This window comes from Orycteropus afer, unplaced genomic scaffold, assembly GCF_000298275.1.
Source record: "Orycteropus afer afer isolate SDZICR_OR568_19922 unplaced genomic scaffold, OryAfe1.0 scaffold00373, whole genome shotgun sequence".
Lineage (NCBI taxonomy): Eukaryota > Metazoa > Chordata > Mammalia > Tubulidentata > Orycteropodidae > Orycteropus > Orycteropus afer.
In genome coordinates, this window is record NW_006921960.1 from 2,270,407 (window position 1) to 2,283,428 (window position 13,022).

The 13,022-nt window shown below is 36.1% G+C and overlaps 1 protein-coding gene across 1 annotated transcript in view; it reads right to left on the reverse strand.

Annotated features, from left to right (window-relative positions):
- Window positions 1-13,022, reverse strand: part of PLA2G4A (phospholipase A2 group IVA) — a 185,651-nt gene that overhangs the window by 42,688 nt on the left and 129,941 nt on the right. Inside the window, exons 11-14 of the mRNA XM_042782573.1 lie at window positions 7,817-7,954; window positions 7,644-7,736; window positions 3,607-3,678; window positions 785-1,027 (exon numbers count right to left, since the gene is read on the reverse strand). Coding sequence (XP_042638507.1) covers window positions 785-1,027; window positions 3,607-3,678; window positions 7,644-7,736; window positions 7,817-7,954 — 546 coding nt within the window. The remainder of the gene's footprint in view (window positions 1-784; window positions 1,028-3,606; window positions 3,679-7,643; window positions 7,737-7,816; window positions 7,955-13,022) is intronic.

Consider the following 13,022-nt stretch of genomic DNA (forward strand, 5'->3'; position numbering starts at 1 on the left):
TCTATTCTTTACTACACAGTCTCTAGACTAAGGCTAAGGTCCATGGTTACCAGACTTCCTCACAGCTCTAGTTTTGCTTGAGACCTGGACTTTGACCAGAAGAAATACCCATGTGAGACTGAAAGGAGGACAGGGGACAGAGGCTTACATTTCTGCAATTTCTACTGCCCAGCTCAGCTGTGGAAGCATTTGTGACAGTGATTCTGAAGTGTCATTCCCATAAGCTTGCCTAGAACTTGCTCCTCCAACCCTTAGAACAACTTTGTAAGTTCCTAATCCTTTCCTTGGGAGCTCTGGTAGCATAGTGGCTAAGACATTTGCCTGCTAACCAGACGGCTGGCGGTTCAAACCCACCAGCCACTCCTCGGAAGGAAGGTTGGGCAATCCTACTTCCGTAGTGATACTGCCTCGGAAGCCCAAGGGTCGCTATGAGTCGGGTTTGACTCGACGGCACATAACAACAACAACAATCCTTTCCTTTAAACCCCTTCACTTAAACAAAGCAGAGGATTTCTGTTTTCTGAGTCTGAACCCTGACCAAGCCAGAAAGTATCTAAGTCCCCTCTCAATATTCCAGTGAACATTTTCTTTGCTGACATGACTAGGCCATTTCCTGTCTAAAGTAAATTTCTTTTTTCAAATTTCTTTTTTTTTCAAGAAAGCACAATAATTTGAAGCACAAATATAATAATAATAAATATTAATAATAATAAAATGCTTCTCCCAGAGGGAAAAGAAAGGATCTCCTGAATTAACTTCCACAGATAACATTTTGCGTATTTACCTGCTACAGCTGCATCCCATTCATCTTCTTCCAAGGATTCCTGTGTAGTAAAATCCCTCAAAGGAGACAGCGGGTATGATGTATTGAGATTCAAACCCAACATGAAGTTGTGCACCTTCCCAGCACGTCCTTCTCGGGTATTGAATAAAGCTGAATCACTCACCAAGGCCATTAACATACGATGGACCCAACTTGCTTGATGATCATTTTGATATTCTCTTTCAGCATCTTCATTTTCAGTGCCTAAGGAAAAAGAAAATTGTTATCATACAAATTTAAAAATGCATTACAAAAAAGAAAATAGGTTCTTTGGGCAATGGAATGCTAAGACTAACAATGCAGCTCTCTGACTTTTGACTTTCCGTATGTTCGTTTGTAATATGAGTATATTAAATGTTTCAGCTACTCACTTTTCTTAAACAGTTTTTCACCTATTAACTCATTGCTGTTGAGTTGATTCTGACTCAAAGTGATCAGAGAGGACAGATTAGAACTCACCCCATAGAATTTCCAAGGCTGTAATCTTTAAGGGAGTAGACTGCCACATCTTTCTCCCATATTGGGGCTAGTGGGTTTGAACCTGACTTTTCGGTTCATAGCCAAGTGCTTCACCACTATGCCACCAAGGGTCCTTTCTTCAGTTTAAAAGTTGTATTCTTGACAATGCTACTTTGTATATTCTTAGATTTCCAGGGAAACTTCTTCCATTCTCCTCTTTCTCCTTTTCCGCAGTTCTTTTTACTTTTATACACACACACTCAGAAAAATTCCACATTAGCTAATTCTATCTTCAACATTTCTTAAATTTCCTTCCCTACCTTGATAAGTAAACATTGTAGAATTATGCAAAATAAGAACAGACAACTAAAGGGTCAATATATATTTGGTTTTCAATAAACATCCTTATAATCAATTGGTCCTAGGAATGGTCACTTCATTTTTACCTATGAAGTTTGTGGTTTGAAACCCTGTAATATAAATACATATTTTAAAATGTTTTAAATTTAGGATCAGCTTTCAAAGGAAGTAGAATTAAATAGCTTTTTCTTTAAAACCCAGGCACACATCATTACTACTGGGAAGCCACATTGCATAGTCCTTTAGAGCACAGGCTCCAGAATCAGGCTACCCAAGCTCCAATCCTGTCTCCAGTATTTACCAGCTACTTAACCCTTCTCTGTCTCCATCTCCTCATCAGTGAAGCTCATAGGGTTGCTGTGAACTACTTTGCAAAGTGTGTGCCCATATTACATTCTCTATAAATACTATGTAGTAGAAGAAGTAGTTTCAGTAGCAGTAGCAGTAAAAGCATAGTCATCATCATCAATATTATTCATGCATAATCCAAATTCAAAAACATCCTAGGCTAGAGGATAACCTCACCTGCCTAAACTCTATTTGATCTTACATGTGGAAATTCTGTATACAAATATGTTGTTGTTACAAGTTAAATTGAGTTGCCTTTGGCTCCTGGTGACTTTATGTACAACAGAACTAAACATTGCCCAGTCTGATACCATTTTCATGATCTTTACATACATGCGTATATAAAACTCAGCATGTGTCACAGTGGAATACTAAGGAGGGATCGCTATAAGTAGGGTCCAACTCAACAGCACATAACACCACCACCACCTAATGACCAAGGTTTCTGTGCTTAAGTAAGCAAATCACCTGCTGCGTAAGGCAGCAAAACCATGGGAAAATAAGGACTGAAACCCACTGGCCAAGACCTGGGCCCAGGTGAGAGCTTTGTCTCTTCAGGAAAAGGTCTCTTTTAATTTTCATAAGACACTGCACATCTGTAAAGCTGTAGTTCTCTAATTTGCACAAACTCATCTCACGATGAAGTAACAACCCAACAATTCCATAAAATGAAGAAAGAATTTTCATTTTTGTGAAGATCAAGCAAGGATAAAATATACTTGGTAAAATTCATCGTTTGGGATAAGAAAGTATTTAATAGAGTTTAAAATTTGAATGATCATAGTCAAATCAAACCAAATGTTTACCCAGTTATTATAAAGTCACTCCTTATTACTTACTTTTTTTCACTATTGGGAACATTTTTATAAATGACTATCCAAAACACTGTGTCACAGTGTACAATCACTTCTTTTTACCATAGATTGTTCACAGCAAATTATCTCTGATCCTCATTTTCTACCTGCCCTCTCTCCACCACTGACTACTGGGACCTACACCAAAATGAAAACTGCCTTGTCAAAGGGTGAAAGTGCTACTTTTTTATACCAGAAAAGTAATATATGCAACAAAACTTCTTGATAATTTTACCCAACTTCATCACTGATTTCCCTCCTAAGGGATGGGGTGCTGGTAGTGATGTACAGCTCAGAGATGGGGAGAAAATATATTTTTTGCATGTTACATAAAAATAAAATTCTAAAATATAAAATTTTGTTTTTTAAAGCCAGGTAATAATGTCCCCAATTAAAATTTCCATGCTGAAAAGCCTGGCAGCCTAATCAAACATAAAACAATTCAACATTTCTATTGTCTCAATGTTTGACCTACATTTGTTCAACTGGAAATATTCTTGAATATTAAATCTGTAACTAGTATAAAGTAACAAGCTTTCACTAAAGAAAAGAATCAAGAAAAAAGAAATAAGGGATATTTATATTCTGTATCTTTTATCACATATGCAATATTTAATCTTCTTTTTCTCAATAAAAAGCTACAATCATATTACTTCAGTCCTTTAAACTGAGGCTAATATTAGTGCCTTGAGTGAGGCAATCAGACAAAATACTCATATCATTCCCCATGGATCTCTCCAGAGAAGGTTCTGGAGCACTTACCTTTTGGCCCTTGTGATTCGTCATCACTATCTGAGCTATCATTACTCACAATATGTTTTGCTGTAATATTTTCTGTGGAAAGAAAGCATAACAATAGAAGCATCTTAGATGTTGAAACTGCCAGTTAGATTTATTACAAGGAAGTAGTATGAGCATAAAAGACAGAAAGAAGTCTACTAGAATTAATAGTGTAAGTTGGGATCAATTTAGTAAGCCTAGATTTATCAGATTGGAAGGAAGTTTGGTAATCTACTTCCATAGTGATACCGCCTTGGAAACCCAAGGAGAGGTCACTATGAGTTGGGGTCAACTAGACAGAACATAACAACAACAACAGATTTATTAGAATTACCAGTATTTTCAAATTTCTCACTGGAAAATAATATTTCACATGATAGGAAAAAAATAAATTTTTGTTTATCTTAATTCTCCAAGAAGGATAATTTTATTATAGAAAGAGCCTTATTATATATATATAAAAAAAAATCATTATTATTCAATTTAAATACTTTTAAGGTATGTATGAAGGTAAGTATGAAGTAAAATAAAAAATAAAACCAAAATTTACATGTAGACTATAGAACAGTTTCTTCAAAGAGAATAAAAGCTATTAATATAAGTTATATTTTTATTTTCAATGGTACTTAAAATCAAGTGTTGAAATGCACATTTTGCTATCAAGAATGTGTGCTTCCTGCTGAACATATCAAGAGAGCAGTTATAAAAACTAATAGAGCAACCATAATTCCTAAAACAAAGACAGCAGTAAGATCTAGTATAATAATTAACTATCTTCTTCCAAGCAAAGACCACTTAAATTATGGAATACACTGATCATTCTGATAATAGTCATTTGTAGAAAAATCAAGTTTTCTTTGGACACCTATATGAAACTACCTTGTATGCAGTGACATTTTTCCTACATATGTTTAAAATATATATATTTATTTATTATTAGGAAACTGACTCCAAATTTACAAATATCACTTATCGGAAGAAAAAAAATTAAAAGGGGACATCTTTCTTTGACTTCAAGGGTTTCTGTTATCCATGATTCCAATATTAAGAATAAAAGCCAGACCCAAACTGAAAAACTATTGGGGGGAAAAAAAAAGGAAATGTTAACATGTTAACTACTCAACAACACAGTCAACCTGACTTTTCTGGCTTAAAAAGAATAGTCAAAAACAAACCCATTACCTCATGATCTAAAAAGAGGCTGTGTTTTCTTAATTTTCATTTCAAGAGCTCTCATAGCTACAAATAGGTAAAAGTCTAAATATTCAGGAGTCACATAATTAATGCTAACTCAATAACTATTACATACTTTGCCACCATGCTTAAATAAAACTATATTTAAGCTTCTGTAAACTCTCCATCTATTCACCAGCATAAATTTCTCACACTCAAAACTCTTGAAAGGAGTAAAGACTTTTCTTCAGAGTCACCTGACTGTGGTCCAATTTACCTTAAGGTTCTTCTTCAGAAGGTACAAACAGACCCAAACCACCTCTAACCCTCCCTATAAGAGGTAGGACTTCAATCAGCCAGTGGATGAAAGGGTCACCAGAAGTCCTCATAACACCTGACTGCTAACCAGAAGACTGGCGGTTCAAACCCACCAGCCACTCCTCAGAAGGAAGATGGGGCAATCTACTTCCTTAGTGATACTGCCTCAGAAACCCAAGGAGGGGTCGCTATGAGTCAGGTCCGACTGGAGGGCACATAACAACAACAAACCTCTTTGGTTTCATTTCCAGAAACCCTGACTTGATCTGAGGGAGCATTCATCCCACCGAAGCACACAGTATTCTCCCTCCACGTCTGACGCACAGAAAGAGTAAATAAGCTGCCAAAGCACTGCTCTCAGAGACATCTCATAAAAAACAAAACATTCTCCTTTTTCTTGGCCTTTAGCCATCACTAAACCATCTTTAAGATGTGTTATTTCAGTCCTATTCTCCTCCTGCCTTAGAAGAAAAAACAACCAACCAAAGGTTTATCTTGATTACTCAACAGAAATGGAGCCACAAAACGTGGTACTTCTACTGTTTTTTCTTTTTTTCCCCCTGAAATTTTCACATAATTTAGAGAAGCGTTATTTATTTCAAAATTTTATTTTTGATGAGTTATTTATTTCAAAATTAGAGTTGAGAACAGAACAATCAGTGGGGTATAACATTAATTAAAATAAGCCAGGTTAAGAAAATTTCAGCTTAATATGTGTTGCCTGGTAGTTTCATTTAAGAGAAAGTTGTCAGTATTTTAGGTCACAATGGGCTCAGGAGTTCAGTTGAGCTTGACTGAAAAAAAAAGCAAACTCACTACCATTTAGTTAATTCTGACTCATAGTGACCCCTACTGGGTTTCTGAGGCTGTAAATCTTTACAGAAGCAGATCACCCCATCTTTCTTCCGTGGAAGCTGTTGGGTTCAAATAATTGACTTTTTGGTTAGCAGCCAAGTGCCTTAACCACCACACCACCACCAGAACTCCTTAGTTAAGCTTGATTGCTTATTAATTGAGGGATTTTCAGAAGACAGTTGCAAGTACTAGCACAAACTGCCTTCACTTGTTTATACTTTCACTTTAAAATCCTTGGTGCTAATGAAATAAGAAGATCACTTTCCATTACTTATTTTATTTTTATTTATTTATTTATTTATTTATTTTTCTTAGGATTTGGGTGAAGATTTACAGAGTAAATTCACTTTTCATACAGCAGTTCACATATACTTTGTCTCATGACATTGACCAAAGTTTACCATAATGCAACAGCTCCCCTCCCACTTCCTCCTCATAGTTACCTCCTCCCAGTGTCCATCCCTTCATACTCTTCTGCACCCTGAGCTATCTCCCTGTGCATAAGCAGCCCTTCCTTCTCCCATAATTGTTCTCTCCAGAGCGTGTGTCTACTTGAGGTACACTTTCCATTACTTATTAAGAACTATCCAAACATACAAATGATGCTCTTGAAGAAAATATTAAGGGCTATAGACATTTATTATGTTGTTGTTGTTGTTATGTGCCGTGGAGTTGGAGCAGACCCATAGCGACCCCTCCTTGGGTTTCTGAGGAAGTATCACTAAGGAAGTAGATTGCCCAACCTTTCTTCTGAGGAGTGGCTGGTGGATTTGAACCGCGAGCCTTCTGGTTAGCAGTCAAGTGCCTTAGCCACTATGCTACCAGAGCTCCTGACGTTTATTATATTTAATATAAATCTAAAATAAAATACCAAATAACTAAAACCAATTCTTGCAGGAGGAATAATAGCATTACGTATCAGGAGCTCTGGTAGCATAGTGCCTAAGGCACTTGACTGCTAACCAGAGGGCTATGGAGTTAGGTTTACAGAAATTAATTAGTTATGGTTTATAGAGTTATACAGAAGATGTTTTTCCTTTTTTTGTTGTTATAAATTAGTAGGTACAAGAAACAGAAGTCTACTGAGTTAGACTTTAAGAGAAAGAAAAAATAAACTGTGAAAAACATGATTATAAGTGTGCAACTGTTGATGAAGGTAATCTTTAAAATTTTTCCTTATTTGATGAAAGGAGAAATCACTGACAAAAATAGTATATTTAGATATATAATGAGGAAAAGGAATGGAAATGCACTAGTGAAGATTATTTTTAAGGATCATGGTATTTATAAATTTCACAAGCTCAATATCATAATAATACTTAAGCAATTTACATATGATTTTGTAGAAAATATTTAGGCTAACTTAACCAAATTATTAACAACTATAGAGGAGCTCTGGTGGCATACTGCCTAAGGCATTTGACTGCTAACCAGAAGGCTGGCAGTTCAAACCCACCAGCCCCTCCATGGAAGCAAAACTACTTCCGTAAAGATTTACTGCCTCAGAAACCTAAAGGGGGTCACTGTGAGTCAGAATTGACATGATGGCAGTGGGTGGGGTTTGGTTTTTGATTTATGATTAATTAATTTATATATATATATACATACACACATATGTATATATATGCTAATTAAGTTAATCATATAGCTTTGTAAGCATGTTTTTACAATACCTAATTCTTCCTCCATTGTGGAACCTTTACTGTGTGAACCAGAAACTCCCAAGACTCTGTTGAACAATATAGAAAAGGCACTGCCCCAAACACCTAAAATAAAACAAAACAGAAGATAATTTAGAATTCATCAAAACTTAAACAAATTTGTAGTGATAGATTTGGATCCTTACCCATTAAGAAATGCAAAGGGTTTTCTTCATATTTCTTTACAACTGTTCCCATAAAAAATTTGCTTCCAAATAAGTCAGGGGCCATAAAAGTACCATATTTGGCCATGCCAATCTCATATGGACTAAATTCAACCCAATCTGAAAATATTAAGGAAAAAAAAAAAAAAAGAAAAGATTATTGGTAAGATGTTGCACAGATGTACATAAAGATAACTTCAAGAAAGACATGATTCTTCTTATTCATTTATTTAAAATACTGATAAAAACAATAGCCAAATTCTTCTTATGTATGTAACATTCTGCAGAAGTTATGAATAATAAAAAAGCTTACAGATGAGTAAGATGAGAGAACACAACACTCTAATTTGCAGAAATCAAATATTATTTTGCATTTTGAAATACAGTTTTTTTTTTATAAACTCCATCTTAATCCTAGAATGGAAAACTGCTGTCTCAGATAAAAAGATAGAAGAAGTTAAATTCTTTCTGACAATGCAAGCAATCTATGAAAGGGGAAGAAAATGTTTTCTAATATTTTCCTTTTCTTCCTTTTCATTTTATCTTGCTTAATTATCATTTACATTTGGCCCTCCATATCTGTGAGTACCACATCAATGGATATAACCAACTGTAGATTAACAATATGCAAAAAAAGATGCAGAGAGTAAAACTTGAATCTGCTGTGTGCCAAGCACTATGCTGAATGCCTGTGAATGATACGATGAGAAGGCATACCCTCCTGTAGCCTCCTGACATTTCACAGATCCTCAGACTCCTTGTTTGAACCTTGTGTGCCTTACATCTCATTCCTTGCTACTTGTGTTGTCTGCACCTTTTGGTTCTGTGAAAACAATGGCTCTTAAAAAGCAACAAAGTGGTCAACACAATCTCTCAAAGTCTAAGTGGGAGCATGAAGTGCTATTTATATAACATTTGCATTGTATGATGTATTATAAGTAACCTAGAGATGATTTGGGAGCTCTGGTAGCATAGTGCCTAAGACACTTGACTGCTAACCAGGAGGCTGGCGGTTCAAACCCACCAGCCACTCCTCGGAAGGAAGATGGGGCAATCTACATCCATAGTGATACTATCTCGGAAACCCAAGGAGGGGTCGCTATGAGTCGGGTCCAACTCAATGGCACATAAAAGCAGCAACAGAGATGATTTAAAGTGTACAGGAGGATATTCATAGGTTATACACATATATGATGCCACTTTACATAAAGGACTTGAGCATCCAAGAATTTTGGTTTTGCAAGAGTGGACGGGTCCTAGAAGCAATACCCCACAGACAACTGTACTCAGTTGTCCCCACTGAGGGACAACTGTAAGAAGACTACAATGCAGTTTCCACACAATGTCTTAGAAACATTATGATATAAGTGTTAGTAGAATATACTGAAAAGAGAGGCCCTGGAGCAGGTGGCCTGGATCCAGATTCCATTCTGCTGCTTATTAAGTGAACAACCTGGGTCAGATTACTTGACCTTTTTTGTCTTGGTTCCTTAATCTTTAAAATGCAAATAAAAACAAGGTAGCTGTAGGAGTACAAGGATCCAGTGAGTTAAGAAATGTAAAAAGTTTAGAAGAGGCAAGTCATATAGCAAGTCAATCAATGGTTTAAAAAAAAAAAAAAAAAAAAAAACTACTGGCATCAAGTTGATTCGGACTCACAGTGACCCTGTATAACACAGGGTAGAACTGTTCCACAGAGTTTTTACCGAAGCAGCTTGCCTCATCTTTCTCCCACAGAGCAGCTGGTGGATTTGAACTGTCAACCTCTTGGTGAGCAGCCTAATGGCTAACCACTACACCACCAAAGCTCCTTCAATCAATGGTAGCCACTATTATATTCCAGCCATTCCTATTGCTATAACTATGTCTAATAATTATAAAAACTGAAAAAAAAAAAGTTATTGCCATTGAGTCAATTCCAAATCAGCAACCTTATAGGAGAGTAGAACTACCTTATAGGGTTTCCAAGGCTGTAATCTTTATGGAAACAGACTGCCATATCTTTCTCTCATGGAGTGGCTGATTGGTTTGAATTATTGACTTCTCAGTTACCAACTAAGCACTTAACTACTGAGCCACCAGATCTCTTTATATGAATGATAAACCCCCCAAAATGCACTGCCATCAAGTTGATTCTGGCTCATAGTGACCCTATAGGACAAAGTAGAACTTACCCATAGGATTTCCAAGGTTGTAAATCTTTACAGAAACAGATTCTCCCAGAGAGAGGCTAATGGGTTCAAATTTTCCCTTAACCATAATTTCTTTTGGTTAGCAGCCAAGTGCTTTAAACACTGCACCACCAGGTCTCCTTGATCTCCACAATAGCCTCTTAGAGTGTCTCTATTCTATTGACCTATGGTGTTTTAGATATCCCATAGACAGATTGAATTTTTAAAAATATAAATCAGGGCACACCTGTACCATCTGAAAGCTTTCCAATGGCATCCCATTACATTGAAAATAAAAACCGGGCTTGGAAGGCTCCATGATGGTTTGGCTCCTGTTTCCTGTCTGACCACAGCTCCTATTCCATCTTCTGTCAGCTTTTGTCTTACTTATTCCACTTCAGCCACACAGATCATCTTGCTGTTCCTCAAACAGGCCAAGCTAATTCTTCCCTCTATCCCATTACACTTGCTATGCCCTTTTGCAATTTCTATCTTTAGTTCAAAGTCTTTCCTGACCATTCTCTCTAAAATAGTCCCATCACCATCCATCCCCACCCAAACCATAACCTTCTGTCCTCTTGCTTTTTTAATTTTTTTTTCCTGGTTAGTGCTTTCTGTAATTATAACATTATCTACAACCTTTATCCAACGATACAAACGACATGCAAAAACAACCTTCAAAATCCACACGCTTTTTTACTTAGTGACAAAGCCTGAATTCAACTCATTTAGTAGGGAAATCAGTGTTGAAATGATATGGGGCTCTTTTTATTCTTTACAAATCCTACTCAAAGTGAGTATAGATACTTTCTTCTAGAGAAATGTTACTGTTTGATTATAAGATCTCAGTAGGAGCACTATTCAGTATACAGTATAAATACAGTACTAATTTTAAAGCCTAAAATATTCTGAATTCCATAACATACCATCCCTAAAAGTTTTGGAGAAAGAAATATGGATCTATATGCATGGTTTAATCAATGGTAGAACATTCTACTTTCATGAAAGAAGTTATGAAGTCATAATAGTGATAACATTGTCATTCAATTAATATCAAAGCCAGATGACGAATAAAATGCCAACTATACCCTTCATCAAAAAGTAGTATAATTATTTACAGGGAGTTAGCAAATCATGGCTAGCAATAAATCAGAGGCTGTTAAGAAAATTTCTATATCACTACACATGATCTCATATCTTTGGATTTCATACCTATATCTTGAGTATTGAAGCATAACAACTTCCTGCTTCCTTTTTTTCTAGCTATGCTTTCTTTATTAATACTGTAGCATACAGTAATGGTAAACATTTTCAAGAGCTAAGATCTGCCCTCTCATCTCACTGAAGAACCTACCACAGCTGTGTTTGATTATTATTTCCACTGCTTCTGACTCATACATCTCAAACTTGGACCTCATTCCCAAACTTCCATCTGTATATTTCCAACTTCCTATTGCGCTTTTACAGTCAGATATGCTGACATCACATCCTACTACACTTGCCTGGAAAGAAACTTGTCACTTTTTCTCCCAATCTAGCTTACTGTTTCTGTAAACCACATTATCACAGTTCAGAAGTAGATTTTTGTTTTGTTTTGTTTTCCACAGAAAAATCTTTTACCCACTCACATAAAATCCATTATCACATCCCCCTGAAAACTTATAGTCCTTTCACATCTAGCTACTCCTTTCTCTCCTTATAATATCTCCCTAATTTCAGAACTTTATCAGCAAAACAACAGTGACAGCCCTGCTTATAATTCCTTTCCTTTCCATCTACCTATATGAGAGTCATCAAAGTACTTTTTTTTAAAAAACGCTACTTAAATAATTCCATTGCTTTTCCCAAAAGGATTTAACATAATCATTATAAAAATAAAGTAAAAACATTTCCGTAAAGAATTCAAATCTTTCCATAATTTAACACAGAATGTTTTCCTAAATATATCACCTACTCTTCACCAGTGCACCCATGAGTCTGAGGCTAGATTTATTTATTTTTCATATAAATAACTAAAATAATGTCAATTTCACTCTCAATCATTGTGACCCCACATGTTGCACACTAAAACTGTTCCACAGAGTTTTCAAGGCTGTGACTTTTCAGACACATATGAACAGGACAAGGCACGTATTGGGGGGTGGGGGTGGGGGTTCTAATTCCCAATCTTTCTGAAAATAATTGAGTACTTAACTGTTTGTGCCACCCAAGACTCTGCAGTTTCTTTTCACTGCTCCCCAAAACATACCTTTGGCTTTCCCTTCTGAACATTTTCTTGTACTCTCTCTAAGCTCTGATGCCTTTTCACCTCCGCTTGATCTTATAAACTTCAAATTGCATCTGAGTCCCATCTCAACCATGCTGTCTTTCTCATGACTATCCTAAGTCTCTATGATAGTTTATATCAGTTCTACACAGATGAGCAGATGACATATGTGTATGTGAATTTCCTGTTTTTTTTTTCAATCTTTTTAGTAATATTATAACTCTCTTGAGGAAAAGTGTTATAGTGTCACTTCTAGCTTATCTGTCAAAGAAGTTATCATGATGGTGAGTCCATACATAGGGCTCAGCAAATGCAATTTAATGATCAACAGATATTTTTAAAAAATTTTAAATTCTTGAGTGAAATAAGTCAGTCACAAAAGGACAAATATTGTATTAGTCTGTTATTGTAAAAGTTAAGGAAAGGTTTAACTATAGGAGGAAATTTTGTTTGTTGGTTACCAGGGGTGGGAGGGGAGGGGAGGGAACGCTGTTAGATAGATAGAGATACATATTGATTTGGGTGAAAGAGAAGGGCAATGTACCAAATGTGAGTGACCAATATGGCAGCACTGAGGATGAGAAAGACATAGAGAGGTACATGGGCAGTACAGACAACAGATATGAACCCTTTTGCATACACAGTACTGAGTTGTCAGTGAAAGCAAACATGGGTATATGGACAGATAGATAGGAGGACAGGCTAAACAATTAGGTATGTCTAAATGGGGAGTGTATCCAAGATCATATAT